We start from the raw sequence: 23,377 nt of genomic DNA, 5'->3' as shown, positions 1-23,377 counted from the left end.
TAAGTCCCAAAAATAAATAAATAAATAAATTATAATCTCAATCACATAACTCTGGGCGGCTAACAATATTTAAAGAATTAAAACAATGCAACAAAATACCTATATTAAAAACCTCTCAGGTTATAGCAAAAGCCAAGTATCCTTAGCTTTCCATTCCTGTCCCCCAGGCTAGCCATCAATTCTCATATATGCTACTTTGATCTGCATTAAGACCATTTGCACTTTTTAATTTTTCACCTCCTGCCCCAAATTTAATTATGCGCCTTTGAATTAGGAAGAACAATCTATTGTCTTTCCAGCATCCTACTGCTTTTTAAGTGAACATCTAGGTCCAGTCAGATACAATAAAACCTTGAATTCTGCCTTGATTTCTACAGGCAGCACTTGCTATCCTCTAGGGAAGAAAAAAGATCTGTTAAAACCTGAAATTCAGAATGTGTTTGTGTCTTTGATCATTTTATGTCTCCATGGAAAACAAAGGAAGGTTCAGAAAGAGGGTTTGAGTAGGTGGAAATGAGAAAGAAAGAAAATGCCTGGAAAACGGGGGTGAGGAGGGAGAGAAAAACATTTAGGAAAACAGCGCAACAAAAATAGATTTAGAGCTTTCTGTTGTGAATAGAACCAAGATTTTGAATAATTGTTTATGAAAGCATATAGAGGCCATGCAGGAAATGGCACAAAGCACAAAATAATGCTTCAAGAAGAAAAAGGGTCAGTGTGAGATTGTTAACTGGTTCTGTACAGCCCTTGTTTCCTCAGAATAAATCTCAGCGTGCCCAGCTTGGACTTGTGACTCCTTAACTAGTGTGATTGTGATTGCAGGATCAGTGACTGAGCTGTGCTTGGATGGCTTGTCTTAGACAGCTCACAAATGAAATACTGCAAATGTATTGCAGCAGATGCTGTCGCTGCTGTTAGTACTACTACTACAATACAATTTATTGTAAATGGCAAGTTTCTAGCAGAAGGATACTTTCATTTACATTTGGGTCCAGATTTTGGATCAGTGGTTTTTTTTTTAATTCACTGGTACTGTAATGAGGGGATTATCACTACAACTGCCATTTTCTATTTATAAGGCTGACTTCAATTTATAAGGGTGAGAGCCTAAGGGGATGGGCAAAAAAAACCCCAATTCAGGTCAATGAAGAAAAACAAGGTGTGGTTAGAAAGGGGAGAGAGGGAAAAGATTAAACATTATTCTGTCATCTTTCCTGCCTTTCTGAAAAGTGCTGTTTTCCAGCAAAAAACAACAACAAACAAACATCTCCCTACGTTTTCTTACAATTTTGTCATGAGATGTTAAGATTTGTTTAATGGTATTTTTGACTCTACTTTGTTGTGGTGCAATGGCAGTGGATGATTCCTTCCTTCCTTCCTTCCTTCCTTCCTTCCTTCCTTCCTTCCTTCCTTCCTTCCTTCCCTCCTCCCTCCCTCCATCCCTTCCTTCCTTCCTTCCTTCCTTTCCTCCTCCCTCCCTCCCTCCCTCCCTCCCTCCCTTCCTCCCTTCCTTCCTTCCTTCCCTCCTCCCTCCCTCCGTCCCTCTGTCCCTCCCTCCCTCCCTTCCTTCCTCCCTCCCTTCCTTCCTTCCTTCCTTCCCTCCTCCCTCCCTCCCTCCCTCCCTCCCTCCCTCCCTTCCTTCCTTCCCTCCTCCCTCCCTTCCTCCCTCAGTCCCTCTCTCCCTCCCTCCCTTCCTCCCTTCCTTCCTTCCTTCCTTCCTTCCTTCCTTCCTTCCCTCCTCCCTCCCTCCCTCCCTCCCTCCCTTCCTTCCTTCCCTCCTCCCTCCCTTCCTCCCTCAGTCCCTCTCTCCCTCCCTCCCTTCCTCCCTTCCTTCCTTCCTTCCTTCCTTCCTTCCTTCCCTCCTTCCTTCCTTCCTTCCTTCCTTCCAATATGTTCCTCTACAAACTCTCTGGCTGCCCACTTCGCCTGGACTGAAAAGTCCTTACGAGAGAGGTTTTCTCCTGCTGTCTTCCTTGAGTTTTATTGGAATTGTGAGGCCATTAAACTCTTTGAGAAATGAATGTAGAGTGAACTGCAGGAGACTCGCTTCTACTCCTCCTGAAAGGAACTGGAATAACCCTTACCCTCTGCCTGCAATTTCACCCATTTTTTTTTAGTGAAAAAAAATGAAAAACAAATTATTTTCAATCAAACAGAAAAAAAGAACAGTTTAAAAATGCTTCAGTGGCATTATCGTGGTTTGCTGTCAAGCCTCTACGTATAAGTAAAGAACGTTATGGGTGTAAATGGACTCAACATTTGTTTTGGCCAAATGACATAACTTTTGTTAAATGCTATAGTTACCTTTTCTGATTGAAATGCTTCCAGCTGCATTCCTTTTGAGGTCGCTTCATTTATGCTGGTTTCTGTCCTCCTGCTAGACATCATGGTTTGACTCTGACTTGTCATCTTCTGCAGACAAATAAAAATAATTTTGCATTTTTCAACATGGTAGTAAATTTTAATAAAACTCTAAGCCGTCTTATTTTATTTTTCTTGAAAATGATTCTTCAGGGGTATATATACACACAGAGACACACAAATACACAATGCTGCTAGATTATAATTAACCATATAACTGAAAGGGTAAAATATGTATGGAGGCAGGAGTTGGGAGATGATAAAGATGGTAGTTTCATTATTACAAGGAACCTGATTTTTTTCTTTTATTATTAGTGTAAAAAGGTAAAAGGTAAAGGTTCCCCCGCACATGCGTGCTAGTCGTTTCCGACTCTAGGGGCTGGTGTTCATCTCCATTTCAAAGCCGAAGAGCCAGCGCTTGTCCGAGGACGTCTCTGTGGTCATGTGGCCGGCATGACTAAGCACCAAAGGCGCATGGAATGCTGTTACCTTCCCACCGTAGTGGTCCCTATTTTTCTACTTGCATTTTTACGTGCTTTCGAACTGCTAGGTTGGCAGAAGCTGGGACGAGTTACAGGCGTTCACTCTGCTATATATACCAGAGAACATTGCAAACAATTACCTAGGTTTTAATGCAAGCTTTATTGACAATTGCCAGGCTCCTATCGCCTGGCAAAGATGTGAACAGAATACATAGAAGAATGTAAACTTTCCAATGTACACAAGTTGATTACATTTGTAAGTGGCTGGGTTCACACATTGCTCTAGTGTAGTTTGTAAACTGAATGGTGAAATTGCTAGGTTTGCATAACATACTAGGATAAAGGAAATAATTCTAAATCAAGTTTTTCTATAACTGGAGCAAGAATTTTTATGGAGTTTAGATCCTTTCCTGGCCCTATACAGGTAGTCAGTAGTGGGATCCAGCCAGTTCGCACTGGTTTGGCAGAAATCTGTTCTAGGCCTCGGAGGCCTAGAGGAGGTCTCCCAGGCCTAGAATGGCCCACCGGAAGTGCGTGGATGCCACTTCCAAAAGTACATTCTAGGTCTCGGAGGCCCAGGCCTGCATCCATGCATAGAACTGGTTGTTCATGTATTTGAATCCCACTACTGCAGGTAGTCCTCGACTTACAACCACAGTTGAGCCCAAAATTTCTGTTGCTAAGTGAGACATTTGTTAAGTGAGTTTTGCCCATTTTATGACTTTTTTTGCCACACTTGTTAAGTGAATCACTGCAGTTGTTAAATTAACAACATGGTTGTTAAGTGAATCTGGCTTCCCCATTGACTTTACCTGTCAGAAGGTTATGAAAGGTGATCACATGACCTCAGGACACTACAATCGTCTTAATGTGAGTCAATTGCCAAGCATCTGAATTTTGATCACGTGACCATGGGGATGCTGCAATGGTCATACATGTGAAAAATGGTCATAAGTAACTTTTTTCATTGCTGTTGTAACTTTGATTGGACACTAAATGAACCATTGTACATTGAGGACTACCTGTATAGAGATGAAGCCAGACTTTTCTGCAAGAAAAACGTGGGTTCCACACAAAAGCTATATTATTTTCCCCCTAATTGCAAATAGCCATTGCTCTACAAATACCTCTAACTCATAGCTTCAGTATCTCACCTTATGTGCCCTCTGACAATCAAAATAAACTCGCCCACCCAATTCATGGTTTAAATATATGGAGTGGCAGAAAACATTCAGCAAAGTGGCACTTAACTGGCACAAATTTAGCAGCAGCTGGATGGCTATCTGTCACTAATACTGGGTGACATTCTTGCCTTTCTGCATCCAGCAAACTGTTAGGTTTGATCATCTCCTTGTCTTTTCCAGCTCTATGACTCTTGGAGGATGTAATAAGAGTCTCTCCCTCTAAGGCAGGGGTGTCAAACTCGCCATGTCATGTGACGTGTCGTGATGTATTGTGACTTTTTTCCCCTTGCTGGAGCTGGGGAAGCATGGCTTCTGCGTGACGCATCCGAGCAGTTTGACACCCCTGCTCTAAGGTCAAGGTGGGATTCACCTAGATAGGCCTTCCCAGAACTGCACAACAGGAGGATTTTGCAATGCTATGAAGCAGTCTGGCACAACAAAACCCATTTACTTAGAAGTATGCATGTAAAAACCCATTCAAGCTAAAAATGCTGGTTTTCCTTGTCCAAACGGTGAGAGAGTGTTAATTTTTCAGCCACCCTTCCTCTTCACAGCAGACCCAGTGAAATCCTCCAAACCTGCTCTAGAAACTTGGCAGACTCTTTGGGAACAGATTTTGAGAAGCGGATGTTATGATGGATAGGGGAAACCACCAAATATCACTTTCCTCCCCATTTCACAGATGGATGGTTTTTATTGGCAGAGAGACACTTGCTGGTCACCATCCAATATGATAACAATAAGCAACAACCAAGCAGTCAGTTCATTTGCACTTTTCCTCCTAAAATTATTTACTACATTAGGATTAGATTAAAGAAGATGCATACATCTATTAAAAATGGTCTAAACTCCAGCTATGTGTACGTTTAGATCTTGTGTATGTTTTTTGAGCATATGTTTTGATTTCAGTTTAGGGAAAAACGGCTTCCTCAGTGGCAAAAATTGCTTCAGCCTGCTTGCTAATTTCTTGGTCAATTGGATGTTTCTCTTTAGCATTTAAAAGACAGAATGAGTCCTGGAGGGGAAGAAGCTTAAATATTAGATTTAGAATGTTTTATATATGAAATATCATGGTTCCGACAGATGAAACCCTTTAAAAGAACTTTGAGGCATTGTTTTCCTTAAAGAATCTTTTAATCGGGAAACAAAGTATCGGCATTACATAGTTGAACCCAAAAACTAAATTCTTATCATAAGACTTCGGATGGTATCCAGCAAAATATAAAAAAAACAAAGAAAAATATAATATCCATTAATAAACATAAAAAGTGTCCACAGTCTCATTATGGGACAGTCTTGTTTAAGTAAAACAGATTTCAGGTCTTCCTAACCAAAAGGAGAGTTAGAATCAGGGCTTTTTTTCTCATAGAATGCTCAGAACGGCGTTCCGGCACCTTTTTTTTGCAAAAAAAAGCTACCTCTATTGGCTTTTGAAGGCCTATTGCAGTCTTGGCTCTTTTTTATGACTTGTGGACTTCAACTCCCAGAAATCCTGAGCCAGCCACACTGAGGGGAAAGAGAGGTTTCCAAGCTGAGCCATGCTGGATCAGGAATTCTGGGAGTTGAAGTCCTTGAGTCATAGAAGAGCCAAGGTTGCCTATCCTGCACTAGAGGAGGACATTAAAATTATTTACAAGGTTACTTCTTTAGGAACTAAACTTTTAGAATCTAAAACAGCTAATTCAAAAAAGCCAACAGGAAAGAACCTCACATTTTTCATCTGCTTCTGTCTTTTGGAAGGTAAAATTAGATAACAAAATAATCTATTTCCTATGTTAACATCTCTGCAATGAAATCAATAAAGGTAACAGGAAAGAAATGAGAAACATTTTTCTCAATGTAATATGTCTAATTTAGCTGATGCTAGAAAAAAAATAGTATCTTTTGTAAATACTCTTGAAAACTATTTTGAATCTATAACCATCTATTACAACTAAACCACATTAAATTAAACAATTCTTAAGAATGAAATATTCTTAATTTGGACTTTATTTTTACTGTTTGGACTGTTGTGTGTTTTGAAAAATAGATTATTTAGAATCTAGTTATGTTGCACTTCAGTCTTTAAATAATTAACCTAGTGTAAAGTTTTACACTTAGCCTCACAATTGCCCCAGCATTACACAGGAATTTAAAAGAGCCAAAAGAAACTCCTGAGCTGAGGTTTCAGCAAGCAAATAACTTTTATTTTGATCAAAATAGAGTTGGGTGGCCACATCTCTCTTCGTGGCTGGTAGAGAGATGTAGGCAACAACCAGGAAAGACGTCTTCCACCCTTTATACCCCTGTACCAAAAGGTACAGAAAAATAATTCCTAGATGATGACTCATACACAACAACCCAGGCTCCACCATAACTCCTTTCCCCCCTCCCCTTACCATGCTCTTTTCATGTAAGCAATCCCCTGTACCTAAAGCATGAAACATTTGCTTTTATATAACTAATTTCCCAATATAAAACACCTTCAAAACTTGCACATAAACAAAGATGATTACAAAGTATCACTACTAATATCAATATTACTAACATCAACCTTAAGCATAATAAAATCCCTTCACTAATATATACATAACAATATATGAAGTTTTCCATGGTGAGCTTAACATCAATAACAACATTTATTAAAAAGGCTAAAATAATTTCTGGTGGTATTATCTGTACATTAACATTTTGTTTAGTCACAATCTTTCACTTTTCACATTCTGGACAAGCAGTGGTCATGTATCCTAGCAAAAGATGTTACGTATGCGCATAAGCATAGTCAGTAGCATATGCCTTTTTAAAAATATCAAACATGCAAAGAAACAAAAATAAGTCCAAAATATCTGTATTACATCCAGAAATGCCAACTTTGCAACCAATATTTCTCATCCATAACTATGGCACCCTAAGGATACCTGCATACATGCAAATGCTTCCCTGGGATCAGTAATGCAGCAGGGATTGCTTTTTCCTTCCAGTAACAGATTGCTGGGAAATACCAAACATGGCCTTGAGAATTCCAATGTTTGTTACAAATTTTTCTGGATGTGGTTGGAAAGAGGCCTAGAAATGCCAGCACAAATACATCACACTTGCTGAACGTGCACACACAACTAATTACAATCTTCAATTATATGTGATATATCTAAAATGAGATGGGCTGTCTCAACTGCAACTTGCAAACTGTTCCGTTTTGTGGCAAAACAATCCAGGACAAGCTGATCAGCAGAGCTTAGAGAGGACTCATTAAGACAATTTTTGGGAAGGAAAGAAACAGAAGGACAGTTTAACATCTTCCAGTTGATGTTATGTTATGTAACATCTTCTGGGAGTTGAAGTCCACGAGTCATAAAAGAGCCAAGGTTGCCTATGCTTGGCCTATTGGCTTTCAAAAGCCAATAGGAATTGCTGCTGAGTGTGCCAAAAGACCTGGCCAGCAAATGTTGCACAGGCAAGTTGTCTGCAGCAAAGGCAGGAACTTTGCACCTCTCCCTGCTGCCCAACTACACCATCTCAACTAGGTAAGAGAGGACAAGGAGTGGGAGGTGGGTTCTGCGGAGTGCATGTGCACTCCTTCCTTGTGCTCACCCGTGTCGACCAGGCTGGTGGCCTACCCGGTGCTGGACCTGCACCACCATCACCTTGCCCTGCATGCCGAAGTGGCCGCCGTGCATCGCCTGGCCTGCACCACCTCCACTGCCTGCCCTGCGCAGCCCCGCCATATAGAGTGGGCCCTGCTGCTCCTACAGCACCAGCCAAGCTGGCTCTGGCCCTGGGGGGCAGCCCGCTGCCAATACCCCTCACACCTGTGACCACAGCAGCACTGCCCCCCGCCCCCCCACCTCCTACACTCGCCAAGATGAGAGTTCCAGCACCTTTTTTTTTTTTTTTAGAAAAAAAGCACTAGTTAGAATCAACTATACTTCTAGGGCTAGCCAAAAATGCAAAGGGAAGTGCAAAAGATTGGCAAACTCTAGTAATAAAAGTCAAGGAGCACAGTGAAAAAAATGGAACTAAAATTAAATACAAAGAAGAGCAAACTCGTGACAACAGATACAACAATTGGCTTTGGGATTAACAATGAAGGTACTGAAGTAATAGGTATTTTTTCTGCCTTTTAGGATGAACCATTAACAGTAAAGGAAGAGGCAGTCAAAAAATACTATCTACTGTCAGTGCTTTTTTTGTAAAAGAAAAAGGTGCCGGAACTCACACATGTCATACAACCCTAACCCTTGCCTACCCTACAAGGCTCCATCCAAAAAAGGTGCCGGAACTCCATTCTGAGCGTTCTATGACAAAAAAAGCCCTGTCTACTGTATATGATCACTAACAGTCACACTAACTTAATAAAATGCAACCAATCAACCATTTTTGGGGTGGGGGGTGGGGGAGGCAGCTATTAACATATTCCCAGAGTATAGGCTACTATGAAGAAGTAGACTATGTCTAAATGTCTTGCATCTTCTGAATTTTCCACAGACCTCTTAATATCTGGACTGGACAAGCAGTATCATAATGATGTGGCAGTGTGCGTGTGTGTGTGTACACAGATATACATATACATTACACACAGATAAGCCCACACAGAGGCATGCATTAGATATAATAACTCCTTTCAGTGTGTGCACTCTTTTTTAAAAAACCTTCATATATGATAATACTTGGATTATGGTAATAATGTACATTGAGAAAGCAATCAGACTGGCTACAAACAGAATCTATCAAATTCATATAAAATGGATAGCAGCAGGGGGAAGAGTGAGTGAAATTATTCAGACGGCCCTTTTTTCATAAATGTAATTGTGAAACTGTTATTGTAAAGGAATTTTCACAAAAAAACAGCACACAGCAGAAAGCGAATACAGAAAAATCAAAGCATGTCCCACAGGTAAGAGTAGATGTTAAGAACTGTTCAAGATTGATTCTCTATATCTAGAATTGAGTGAAGAAGATTCATCTCTGAAAAGGAGTAGAACTTAGGAAATCAGAAACAGTGTCATTAATTTCTCCCTGTCATTTGTTAAAATTATAAATTGTATCAAATTAGGTCTTTTCCTAATTATAATTTCAGTATGTACTAATTAGTTTGCTATAGAATGGCGGCTGACCATGGTTCCTATGCTTTAAGTGGTTAGATGCAAATGGATCACAATTTTCTTTTCTTTGCACGGAGTGCAAGCCAAAATGAACAAACCCCATTGTAGCTTACTGCAAACCCCTTTCTAGCTTACCGCAAACCCCTTTCTAGCTTACTGTGAATTAGAACAAAAATGATGGCACAGTATGTAAACTATGTAAGCCACAGCTGCTTCTACTTCTACGGCTTTAGCTGTAGCTGCTATCATGGGCCATATGTAGAACTGCTGTATTTTTATACATAATCTTATTTTACTGAGGGCAAAATAAACTCCATTGTTACAACTACAAATAACACCATGAGGTAAAGCAGATAGCAAATAATAATCTAGATATAAAGGGGCATATTAATAACTTGGGAAAAACGACTACTGGACACATACATTTAATATGTTCTTAGCTAATCCATCAATCTTTATATATTTGGCTAGCATTTAAACATAGGCTGCTACATTGAATTGAGTACTGTGATTCTGTGGTGAATCTGTGCTGTCTTCCTGAAAAGTAGTGAGGAAAAAGAGTTTTGAAAAAGCATTAACTCAAACCTATGCTTGTTCAGTCAGAAATTCATCTCACAAGCCCCATTCCCAAGTAAGTGTGCATTGGATCATAACTCATAGTCCTAATTACATCAGTGAATAAACAGCATGAGAATCCCAGGTTTCAGAATTAATCTGACCATTTCTTTTCATTTTATACTGAATAACTTTCCCAAGCCTGTTACTTTCTAGGAATGTTTCGTTTTAGCCCCTAATAATCCAATCAATAATCAGCAGGGATGAGAAGAACATACCTGACGGCAACAGAATGATAAAAAAGAGCTGTCTTCTTAAAATGATAAAGTAGCAAATATGCAGGAGTTACTTCAAGATTAAAATCCTTCTTTGACACAATTTTATGTTTTTACTATTAATCAATAGAAAATTACTACAGGTAGTAGTCCTTGACTTACAAAGTTCATTTAGTGACTGTTCAAAGTTAAAATGTCACCGAATAAAGTGACTTATGACTATTTTTCGTACTTATTGCAGCATCCCCATGGTCACAGGATCAAAATCCAGTCGATTTGTGATCCCCTTTTGCGAAACCTTCTGACAAGCAAAGTCAATGGGGGAGCCAGACTAACTTAACAACTGCAGTGATTCACTTAACAACTGTGGGAAGGAAGGTCGTAAAATGGGGCAAAATTCACTCAAACAGTTGTCTCACTGAGCAACAGAAATTTCAGGCTCAGTTGTGGCCGTAAATTGAGGACTACCTATATATAAGTACAGGACTCAGATGCAGATTAATAGCAGGACTAATTTTTTGAAAATAAAGCTTGCATGTAAGCGTGTGTGTAGAACCTTGTACTACAAGAGATGCTAATTTTGTGTGAATAAAGCCAACCACCATAAAATATTGGACTAAATAATAGCTGTCTCTAGCCCCTCATCTATGAAGCATATTAGTAACGAGACTGCCATTCTGCAGGCTGTATCTGTGATACAATCATAGTGTCTGTCCATCCGTCCGTCTGCCTTAGTTTGCTATTATATGGCACTGCAAACAAGCTGATAACCTTTTCCAGCAAACCACTAAATATAATGGATGAGCACTAGAAGCTCGTGGGCCAATATTTGTAATCACATCTTTCAGAAAGATGTACAGCCAGAGGTCTCTGAAAAGAACGTTGATCATATTCTTCAGCAGTGACCCAAGTGCATTTCTCTGGTTTTACTAGCAGTAATCCATTTTCCTGGGCTCCCTTGCATTTTTATGATGAGACAAACTTCATATCGGTTGATGTTGTTTTCTGCTCTATCAGAATTCTTTTTTGTCTCTCCCTGTGAAGAAAATTCAGCACTCTTGTCCAAAAGCGTTCATAGCTGACAGCTAGGATTACGCAATACCTGGCCTTCTCACTCTTCAGAATTAATTTTCAATTTTGTCTCTGAAATATTTTCTCTCTCTCTCTCAAGAACAATGTAACAGTAATGCTTAGAAACGATGCTGGTCTTGGATTCAAAGAACAACACATTTTTGTCAAAGTTTTGAGAGGTAAGGATTCAGATTGATGCCTTAGATCTGGTCCCCAAGAGATGAACACTATCGCCCAAACTAACAGGCACAAATGTGTATTTTGCATTATAACCATGATTTTAGTCCAATAATGGCAATTCTGCATCACTTCTCAGCACTGCAGATAAGATTCAGCAACTGGATCAGCACCCGCAGCATTTATGTGTGCATGGAACCTCCATCCATTAGGATTTCAATGCCATTCCACTAATGTAGCAATAGCAATAGCACTTAGACTTATATACCGCTTCACAGTGCTTTACAGCCCTCTCTAAGCAGTTTGCAGAGTCAGCATATTCCACCCAACAATCTGGGGCCTCATTGTGCCAACCTTGGAAGGTTGTGAGTAAACCTTGAGCCGGTGAGGATCAAACTGCTGGCAGTCGGCAGAGTAAGCCTGCAATACTGCATTCTAACCACTGTGCCACCGTGGTTCTTAATGTAAAGAGTAGGTTCCCCTTAGTGTTATTCTGCAATGTGCTCTATGTGGGGCTGCCCTTGAAGGCCATCTGGAAGCTGCAGCTGAGTCAGAATATAAAGATGCAGGCAATTATGGGTGCGCCTCAGCACGCCCATGTTTCACCTCTGCTCTGTGAACCGCAATTGCTGGCTCTCACCTATATATGGCATGGGGCTGGGTGATTTGTGGGACCACCTCTCCTCGGTTGTGTCCCACTAGGTCTGACAGGAGTGCCACATTTAGTCCCTTCAGTTAAAAAAAAATGTCATCCTATGGGACTCACAAGTTACCTTTCCTGATGTGGCAACTGCCCTCTGGAACATATCAGTTGGGCTCTGAAAAAAGAAATGAAGAAAAAGAAAAAGAAAAAAAAAATACTCTTCATAAAGCACTGAAGACATGGTTGTTCTCCAGCGCTTGAGAATCAGGAGGGTTAGTTGGCTTGTTGAAATGTTTCTGCTGTTTGTTTTGGGGATTCACTCTCAGTGACTATTGTTGATTTTTAAAAAATTCTTTACTAATATTGTGTTTTTTTTTTAAAAAAATGTGGTGATAGCCATACAGAATTGTGTTTGTAAAATGTAAGGTTTACATAGGTAAATAACTATAAAATATCATCTCTTCAATATATACTGTATCTTAGGTAAACGTTTGGCTCTTCTATCCTCATCTATTCTCTAATAAATCCATCTGTTACTTGAAATATAACAAATGTCTGTTAATATTTATTAAGAGCTAAGCTCATACTTCGCATCCAAGCAAACTCTGTTAAGAGCAGTTTATTCTTTGTTTTAATGGGAAGTGCTGCTGTTTCATTACTTAACATTCTTTCAGCACCTTACTTTAGGAGCCAATCCTCTAACAAGGGAGCCTACTAAATTCAAACCTCCAACAGGATCAGCTAAAAGCTCACATTCTGTGCAAACTTTCATTAAACTTCTTGGACTAAGAGGTTTTCCCCACCCCACCCCTACCCACTGTTCCAATGGCACATCTGTAGAGAGATATGCCACACCTTGTCTTTGTTCACTGGTGGAACTGGTTATTTGGCTGATCTGATTAAGTGGGCCCCAAACACACAAGTCACTTAATCTTGGTTCTTGTGAATAGCTCACAGAAATCCTTAAAATTCCTTATGGAGTAGTTCAGAACTACCAATGTAAATAATAATGAGTAAGATGGAACAACATTTACGCAAAGATAAAGAAGAAGCCACTTATACTCAACAGCACGTATGTTTTTCCTATTCACAAACTTTTATTTGAGCTGGCATTTATTATCATAGCTATTTATTCATTTTTGTTTTCCCTATATCTTTCCTAAAGAGATTATTTTAATATGCTTATTTGTGCTTTTTTATATTTTTAATTGCTTGCTTGATTTTAATTAGTTTTCATAGGACTAAACATTTGATTTAATGTCATATGTGTAAAAACAAAGCAGTGCAGTGATATTTAATTTCTTTTTGATTGTGTCAGCCAGCATATTGATTTGCTCCTTTAATTTCTTAGTTGCTAGAATAATTAGTTTTGTGACAACGTTTAGATTTTCCTTGATCTAATATTCATTCCGACCCTTAGCAATCTGATTTCCATGCTTACTACTGAAGATAAATTATTTTCTTTACAGTATATAATTCATTTGAACATTAGAATTCTGTTAATCTGTTCTTGATTTAATCCTCCCCTTTCAGTACGTTTAATATTCACCTTTTCCTTCTTTGCATAATTCCATTTTTTGAGCTTCTGCTTCACTTTCTTCATAGTTTCTGAATTGATTCCAACTTAGGTCTTTTGTTTATTATTTTTATCTCAGTACTTGGGTTGCTCCTTGTTAATAATATTTCATTTTTATTTTCTTTTTCCAAAACATGTGCTTTTTCTTTTGTTGAACTTTCCTCTTGCCTTGTTTCTACTTTGTCGTAACACTTCTTCAGATGAAGATAAAGGTAAAGATAAAAACCAACCTATTCATCCACCCTCCCTCCCTCCTCCCTCCCTCCCTCCTTCCTTCCTGTTTTGTATCACTTATGTTATTGCCATATTTGTTGTATATTTTATTATCAGTTAAACTCTTTTTCAGTTTTCAAAGATTGTTAGCAGTTATTCAGTTACAGATAAAGACAGCCTTCTTTTAAATTCATTCACTTATTTTTTATCATGCTTGAAATACTACAATACTCTTTCCCATTCCTGCCACAACTCCTTTGGTTTCTCTTTTACATCTGTCACTTATCTTACTGCTTCTCACTGGATATGATCTTGTTTCTCTGTCTTTTATTTCCCTTCACTGCATAGAGCTTTCTTTTCACGTTCCATTTACAGCTCTGTTTTCTGATCTTCACTCTCCAGTCCTTGCTTATCTGTCATCTCTGTTTTTTTTCCCTTATTCTCTTCCAATATCTTTTCATTTTTCTAGTTCTTTGGTTATCTGCCAAATGCTTACGTGCCTGCCTGCCTGCTTTTCTCCCCCTTAACTATTTACCTAACGAAATATGTTTGATTGATTTCTTAGCAGGGCACAAGCCATGGTGGCGCAGTGGTTAAAATGTTGTACTGCAGGCTAACTCACTGCTCACTCCAGGAATTTGATTCTGAGCGGCTCAAGGTTGACTCATCATTCCATCCTTCTGAGGACCCAGATTGTTGGGGGCAATATGCTGGCTCAGGAAACTGCTTAGAGAGGGCTGTAAAGCAGGGGCCCCCAACCTGTGGGCCGCGGCCTGCTGGGCACCGGGTCATGGGTCGTGGCTACTTGCACTAGTGCCATGGCCACATCCTAGAATGTGAAGTGAAATGGGCCTTAGGAAATCTGAGCAACAACAAAGCTAGTGGAGGTGACAGTATTCCAGCTGAGCTATTCAAAATCTTAAAAGACAATGCAGCAAAAGTGCTACAGTCAATTGACCCAAATTTGCCAGCAAATTTGGAAAACTCAACAGTGGCCACAGGATTGGAAAAATCAGTTTACATTCCAATTCCAAAGAAAGGCAATGCCAAAGAATGTTTAAACTATTGCACCATTGCACTCATTTCACATGCTAATAAAGTTATACTTAAAATCCTACAAGCTAGACTCCAGCAGTATGTGGATCAAGAACTACCAGAAGTAAGGGTAGGATTTTGAAGAGGCAGAGGAACTAGAGATCAAATTGCCAACATACACTGGATCATGGAGAAAGCTAGGGAATTCCAGAAAAAACACCTACTTCTGCTTCATTGACTATGCTAAAACCTTTGATTGTGTGGATCACAACAAATTGTGGCAAGCTCTTAAAGAGATGGGAGTACCAGACCATCTTATTTGTCTCTTGAGAAACCTATATGCAGGTCAAGAAGCAACAGTGAGAACTGGACACAGAACCACTGATTGGTTTAAAATTGGGAAAGGAGTCCGGCAAGGCTGTATACTGTCGCCCTGCCTATTTAACTTATATGCAGAGCACATGAGAAAGGCAGGGCTACATGAATCAAAAGTTGGAATTAAGATTGCCGGAAGAAATATCAACAACCTAAGATATGCAGATGATACCACTCTAATGGCAGAAAGTGAAGAGAAACTAAAGACCCTCTTGATGCGGGTGAAGAAGGAGAGTGCAAAAGTTGGCTTGAAACTCAACATTAAGAAAACCAAGATCATGGCATCTGGCCCTCTCAATTCCTGGCAAATAGATGGGGAAGAAATGGAGGTAGTGACAGATTTTATTTTGCTGGGCTCCAAGATCATTGCAGATGGGCACTGCAGCCAAGAAATTAAAAGATGCTTGCTCCTGGGGAGGAAAGCTATGGCAAATCTAGACAGCATACTAAAAAGCAGAGACATCACCCTGTCAACAAAAGTGCATATAGTGAAGGCTATGGTCTTCCCAGTTGCAATGTATGGCTGTGAAAGTTGGACCATAAGAAAGGCTGAGCGCCAAAGAATTGAGGCTTTTGAACTCTGGTGCTGGAGAAGACTCCTGCGAGTCCCTTGGACTGCAAGGCGATCAAACCAGTCAGTCCTAGAGGAGATCAACCCTGACTGCTCTTTAGAAGGCCAAATTCTGAAGTTGAAACTCAGATACTTTGGCCACCTAATGAGAAGGAAGGACTCACTGGAGTAGAGCCTGGGAAAGGTTGAGGGCAGGAGAAGAAGGGGATGACAGAGAATGAGGTGGCTGGATGGAGTCACTGAAGCAGTAGGTGTGAGTTTAAATGGACTCCAGAAGATGGTAGAAGAGGACAGGAAGGCCTGGAGGAACGTTCTCCATGGGATCGCGATGGGTTGGACATGACTTCGCAACTACATTTACTGTTTATTACAATGATTTGCAAGCCTCCTGATTCACAGGATTCCACAAAGGATGAATGATTAATAATCATTAACCATTACCCTATGTCTTGGTGGGTCAACTTAGTTCCCTCGCCTGAATACTATAGGTCCGTGGTGGCGAACCTATGGCACGTGTGCCATAGGTGGCATGCAGAGCCTTCTCTGTGGGCACGGGTGGTGTCGCCCCAGTCCTAGGCCTTCAGCTGGGTTTTATAAAACCTTTTCACTTTAGGCCTCTGCCGTGTGCAAAAAAAAAAGGGGGGGGGGTTCAATCAACCAATTTCAACTTCAAAAAAAAGATCTCGCAAAGTTAGAATTGATTGAAGTTTTTAGTCCCACCCAGTCTGCCATTACCACCGCAGCCACACCCACACAATGCACCATGCCCATACAATTGGCCACACCCACCCAATGGGCCACACCCACCCGGCACCTGACGATACATAAGTGGGTTTTGGGTTGCAGTTTGAGCACTCGGTCTCTAAAAGGTTTGCCATCACTGCTATAGGTTATTGATAAACATTTTCACAGTCTCTATGGCTAAAGTTAAGAACCACAATATTTAGTACTACCAGATCTAGTGTGCAAATATCTAAATGACCCTTAGATGACAACAAAGAGATTATGTATGATTCTAACTTGTGTCTGTAGCCCTAACACAGTTAGAAGACTTCCAAAAGAGTACTGTATTCAGATCACCAAATCCTCAAATTTACAATTTCAGTGCTGGTCTTCTTAAAACTAATGGAAGATTCCATTCATATTCTATATAATTGTGGATGTGAGTTTCATTTTTATGTAATGTATCACATCCCTGGTAGTGAGAAAAAAGCAAACTTTTCTATATTGACCAATATTCTTTTCTTTCTCATTTTTAACTCTGAATAGTAACTGCCTTTCCGTGGTATATAGCTATATCTTCTTTTTGAATGTTAAGCATCCAAGATTGAAAAAGTTCATACACTCAGAAAATAGTAGGAGAAAGAAAATGCTGTTAGGTAAGTAGAGCAAATTAATCCTCTACAAATTTATTTTCCAAAGGGAAAATAAAATGTCATCATAACTATAAAGGTTGACTCAGCCTTCCATCCTTCCGAGGTAGGTAAAATGAGGACCCAGACTGTTGGGGGCAATAAGCTGACTTTGTAATAATGCCGCTTGGGGTGTGTGTGAAAGCCCTAATAAGCAGGCATATACATAGAATGAAGGCTACTGCTAAGCTTGTAAGCCGCCCTGAGTCTTCGGAGAAGGGCGGGATATAAATGGGATTAAAATAAAATAAAAATATGGATACTAAGTAGGCTGATTAAAGCACCAGGAGACAGGAACAGCACCAGGGAACAAGGACACTGGGAGATACAGCAACTCTTATAAAAGTAGTAACTCTTTTCAATATTAGTAGTAACTGTTATTCCAGGAACCTGCCTTTCTAATTCAACAAGCTATTCTTTTTGTTGCTCCACCCGTCAAGTCCCAAAAATCAAGGAGACACATAGAATTACTTCAGTTTCTTTTACTATATTGTTCCTCACCTATAGACAATATCCTGCCAAACTAAAGCAACTATTTGCACAAGTATAGATACACTCTGAGAATTATTAGGGAGGAGCCTCTTAACTCTCTTTCTCCCAACCAAACTATCTCAATTTCTCTGTTTTTTGCCCTCCTAAAAATCCAACTACATTGACACCATACCCACCTTCATTACTTCACAGTTCTTACCATATCAATACGATATTTATTTTAAATATGTGGCTATATAATCAATTATTCTGCTGCATTAATAACATGCATGGTTTTAATTATCATATGGCTATATGAGAACTAGGTAAGTACAGTGGTTAAAAGCACTGGGTTAGAAACCACAAGGCCATGGATTTGCTTCTGCATTAGGTAAGCAAATTTGATGACTTTGGGGCAGTTTATTTTCTCTCTCAGCCTTAGGAAGAAGGCGGCAGTGGCAATCCAATTCTGAAAATACAGCCAGGAAAATTAAATAGACTTGTGCATATAGTCACCAGGAGTCAAAACTAATTTAAAAGCCAAATGAGACTTTTTAAAAAAAAGTGCTCACAAATCTATATAACAGGATTACATCCTTACTTACTATTTAGGAAACTAGGAAATAGTTTTCCTTCAACAGAAGAGTCAGATCCTCATTGCTCATGAATCCTCAGGAGAAATTTCTCCAATAGGTTTTTTTAAAAAACAACAACAACAACAACAACAACAACAAGTGTTTATTATACAGGTGACTTAAGATCACAGTTGGGACCAGGATTTCCATAGAAAGTAATTGTGTCGTAAGTCAAGTTGAAGCTGATTTTATGAGAATTTTATGGCGGCTTCTCCAATGAATGTTTCTTGCTAGAAATCATCAAAAAAAGCCCCCAAATTACAGTCACATATCTGGGGACCACTGCAACCAGTCAAAATGTGACCTGGTTGCCAAGCGCCTATATTGTGATCACATGACAATGGGGGTGGTGCAATAGTCATCAATGCAAATACAGGTCATAAATAACTTTTTCCAAGGCTCTTGTAACAGTTGTTAAACAAATGGTTGTAAATTGAGGACTGCCTGTGTAGGTTTTGGGGGGCCTCTAGGGCAAGGCTTGCTCTAATAAATCAGAGTAACAAAACAGCAGTGAGCGACAGCACAAAAACATTACTGAGGTCACTACTGATATGAGTGAAATAGGCTATCCATTCTTCCCTTTCACCTCTCTTAGAAAGTGCAAAGACGATTGAGTCTAAAATTAGCTAGCTGCCTTTATAGTTGAATCAAAGATCTTTTAAACTCCAGTACTGTAGTACACAGAATATCATATCAGTAATTTAATGGAAAGGGGCAAAACAAATATTGAGCTGAAGGTGCTGTATGAAAGAAAATCCAGGGTCACAAATGAAACCTGCATGCCAAGCATCACTGAGCAACAGATGATCAATAATGACAGCAATTTGTCACATTTTTGCCCCCTAAAGTAATATACATAGTCCTCTGTATTGTTCCTGATATCAGTAAGCACATACTTTAAATCTAGATCTAAGTCTGAAGACGTTACCTAACCAATAATAAAACATCTGAAGAAAACAACAGTGCTCAGAGAGTACCAAGGACTCCACGGTACTTTAAATGCAGTGTGTAACTGCAGGAGGAACGCGGTGGCTCGGGTGGTTAGGATACTGGGTTGACAATCAGCAAGTCTGCATTAGAGACCCGGGTGCTACTGTCTGTGACTGGGTGAGCTCCCGTCATTCGCTCCAGCTCCTGCCAACCTAGCAGTTTGAAAGCAGGTGACCACAAATAGATAGATGGGCACCACTTCGGTGGGCAACTTAACAGGGATATGAAAGTCCAACAACCAGGTGTGCCTCAGACAGTGGTGATGGCACTGGTTAATCCTTCATCCTGGAAGAGCCTCGGTACTTCTGACATGAGAGCAAGTGACTTTCTGAAGCCTCATTGTATGTTGAATATTATAGGAAATACTGCACTGAATATGGGCTCCAGATTCCAAGTATGCTTTCAAAAACAAGAAAGTATTACATTGATTAAAAGAAATAGAATAATTGCTTGTGACAGCACAGCAGATTATGGATTCCCTGAAGAGCGTTCTGATAGCTTGAGTTCAGCAATTTCAGAAGTGTGTGTGTGTGGGAGTGTGAGATGGGGTAATGCATAACTCAATTTACTTGAGAATTTTGCCAGAAGCTACTTTTCATGCTTGTGTCACATCTGTGTCAAGAAATAGCAGCTACCACATGGATTTCAATGCACACTTAGTTTTAGCCTCAGGTCTACACTCAGTGAATCAAATGCATGAGGGACATGAACCCGTTGAGATTTTACCAAGAAAAACTACAGTACCTTATTTCCAACTAGTGTTAAATAAGACAGTGAACACCTTTTTTTTGGCTATCCATGTGTTTTACTCATGTGTAGCATTACCCCCTCATAGGCCGCCAAAGCCCAGGCCCTCCCAGCCCTGCTCCCCTCTGTTGCGCTCTGAAGCTGCACTCTCAAGGTGTCAGTAAAGTGTCTTTTCCAGCAGAAGCTCATGCAAAGTGAGGAGGTGGCAGATTCTCATCATCAAAGGGGGGGGGCTTTCAGGAACAAAGATGACGAGCCCCTAGCTCCAATAGTCAATGCATGACAGTGTTTAACAGTCCCAGGCAGTCATAGCAGCAATAGTCAATGATTTCACAGCGACCATTTGGAAACAAGTGGGGTCAGGGAAACCCCGGCTCCAGGCAGGAACACAAATGAAGGTAGTCAGCATTCTGCAGCAGCAGCTCACCCCACAAGGGCAACTCCCCACAATGTCTATAACTTGCACAAGTAACAATAATCAAAGTTCAGGTGGCCGCTAGTCTCCAAAGCAGTAACGACCAGCCTCTCCTCTTCTGTCGTCGCTCGCAGTCTCAGGTCTCGTTGGTGTCAAAACCCCTGCCCCCTTTCCTTTATTGTTAAAAACCGCAGCAACTTTCTCTCTCCTCACTCTCTCTCTTGCCTCCACTTGAGATATCCCAGTCCCCTGCGAAAGAAAGCCGGAAATTCCACCTTCTCACTCTCTCTTTTCCTCTCCTTCACAGAAAGGGATCACCTAAAACCTCAAATCACTCTTCGACTTCACCTGGTCTCTCTCCAACAACAACAACAACAGCAGCCACCCCCACCCCCTTTCTTTTCTCCTGTTTCTTTCCTTCCACCCGATCCACACCTGCTGCGTCCAAAACTGGCAGCAGCTGTCCGAGCTTCCCTCTCCCAGGTCAGGCTCCTGCAAAGCCTTTCAGCCAGCCCCGCTACACATGATACTACATTGAACAGAATGGAAGTATCAACAGTTGGAAATAATACAAAATCAAGGAAAAGAGAAGTAGTACAGCTGATCTCCATGACAATTACCAGCCTTCTATTCTAGGTGTATTTGTTTGTTGTACATATATGTCTACCTTGCCTTTTTTTAAAGTTTAAAGATGCATGTGCTGGAGATAATTGGTTTCCACACGATTGTTTGAGGGTCTACAAAGGCAGAATCCCTCAATTTCAAGTCTCTCAAAAGCAATTAGAGAACATCAGATTCAAATCTGAAGCTCAGGTTTGCTAATGATCAGCAATGCGAACTCTGTAGACTTGATGGATTAGCAGCAAGCAGTGCTATTTAATCTTCACATCCACACAACTTTGAAGCACAGTGTTACTCTCAATCTTAATTCAAGTTCTTGTGAAACTCCAAGGGTACAAGTAACATGACTTTTGGAAATGGATAATCTGTGTATGTGTTTTAATGGAAAAACACACACACATAGACAGCTGCATAAATGTCTTATGTTGGGAAAAATAATTCCATTAAATATAGTACCTTAATTTCTTCTGAATTTTGCAATTTCAGCTATTTATATTTCACTTCTAATATTACCATCACAAGCAAATATTATTTAGATCGTGTTTGTTTTTTATCTTTCTGCATTTAGATTATTTTTTTTACATGAATTTGCCCTGACTTTTTAAGAAGCTCAATTATCCCAATGGCATTCTACATTTTTTTTTTTAAAAAAGCATTTTGGATATTATTAATTTATCTACAAATTGCTACAGTAAGCATGGATTATTATCCTCTATCCATTTTATATTTACAACAAGCTGGAGATAAATCAGGTAGAGACAGGAACAGCTAGTTCATCCACTTCATGCTAACCATTTATGAATGAGCAGGGATTTGAATCTCTCCCTAATCCCATTTATTAGTTACTTACTTAATTATTTCAGGTATACTGCAAATAATATTTTGAATGTTTATACGGAAAACCATCTGGAGTAACTACATGTATGCCATCAGTTTTAATCTTGCTGGATAGGAAATTCTTTTTCCCCCGACTTACTGGAAATGAAGAAATTAAATAGTAGTGACTTTCCTAAGGTTGCTGTCAGCATGAAACTTATTAAAGTTATGCCAGAGTCCATTCACTCAGCATTCAAAGTTTCGATCCAGCAGACTAGTTTCTGGTCCTCTGATAATAAGGCATATGAGAGCTAAGCATCCAATAATTTGCCCAAAACAGCTGACACTTTTCCATCAGAACAGACCACTCTGCCAGTACCAAAACTAAAGCAAAGCCAGTGAATGAAACAATGTGAATATACTTTCAACTTGCAAACATGTGGACCACAATTGATTCTCAGGATTATATTCTTTTGAGTGCCCGGATGTATGTGTTGTGTATATGTATTATTCACACACACAAACACACGTATGATTATTAAAGACTGTAATTTACAGAATAAAAACTAATACAAACTAGAAAAGAATAAAAAGAAATAATACAAGGTGCAGAAAATAAATAAAAAATAGAAAATAAAAAAAATGAAAATATAATACAAAAGAAAAGAAATATATAAAGAAATGACTTCCTCCTTCATCAGAAGTAGAAACAATTTTAGTAACTTATCACCTCCTCTTAAAATGCAAACAATGATCTTTTTTCCCCCATATCCCATCTCTTTTGTTGTTGTTAGCTGCGAAGTCGTGTCCGACCCATCGCGACCCTATGGACAACGTTCCTCCAGGCCTTCCTGTCCTCTACCATCTTCTGGAGTCCATTTTTAAGCTCACGTCTACTGCTTCAGTGACTCCATCCAGCCACCTCATTCTCTGTTGTCCCCTTCTTCTCTTGCCCTCAACCTTTCCCAGCATTAGGCTCTTCTCCAATGAGTCCTTCCTTCTCATTAGGTGGCCAAAGTATTTGAGTTTTAGCTTCAGGATCTGGCCTTCTAAAGAGCAGTCAGGGTTGATCTCCTCTAGGACTCACCGGTTTGATCACCTTGCAGTCCAAGGGACTTGCAGGAGTCTTCTCCAGCACCATAGCTCAAAGGCCTCAATTCTTTGGCGCTCGGCCTTTCTTATGGTCCAACTTTCACTGCCATACATTGCAACTGGGAAGACCATAGCCTTGACTATATGCACTTTTATTGACAGGGTGATGTCTCTGCTTTTTAGTGTGCTGTCTAGATTTGTCATGGCTTTCCTCTCGAGGAGCAAGCATCTTTTAATTTCTTGGCTGCAGTGCCCATCTGCAATGATCTTGGAGCCCAGCAAAATAAAATCTGTCACTACCTCCATTTCTTCCCCATCTATTTGCCAGGAATTGAGAGGGCCGGATGCCATGATCTTGGTTTTCTTAATGTTGAGTTTCAACCCGACTTTTGCACTCTCCTTCTTCACCTGCAACAAGAGGCTCTTCAGTTCTTCTTCACTTTCTGCCATTAGAGTGGTATCATCTGCATATCTTAGGTTGTTGATATTTCTTCCGGCAATCTTAATTCCAACTTTTGATTCATCTAGCCCTGCCTTTCTCATGATGTGCTCTGCATATAAGTTAAATAGACAGGGCGA

The 23,377-nt window shown here is 40.0% G+C and overlaps 1 protein-coding gene across 2 annotated transcripts in view; it reads right to left on the bottom strand.

The window, feature by feature from the left end:
* Nucleotides 1–23,377, bottom strand: part of XIRP2 (xin actin binding repeat containing 2) — a 142,931-nt gene that overhangs the window by 25,695 nt on the left and 93,859 nt on the right. For both annotated transcript variants that reach the window (XM_083365366.1, XM_083365367.1), the window contains exon 4: nt 2,305–2,412. In XM_083365366.1, the coding sequence (XP_083221492.1) occupies nt 2,305–2,412 (108 nt within the window). The remainder of the gene's footprint in view (nt 1–2,304; nt 2,413–23,377) is intronic.

Source organism: Vipera ursinii, assembly GCF_947247035.1.
Source record: "Vipera ursinii genome assembly, chromosome: 1".
NCBI classification, from domain to species: domain Eukaryota; kingdom Metazoa; phylum Chordata; class Lepidosauria; order Squamata; family Viperidae; genus Vipera; species Vipera ursinii.
This window is presented reverse-complemented; position numbering and strand designations above follow the sequence as displayed.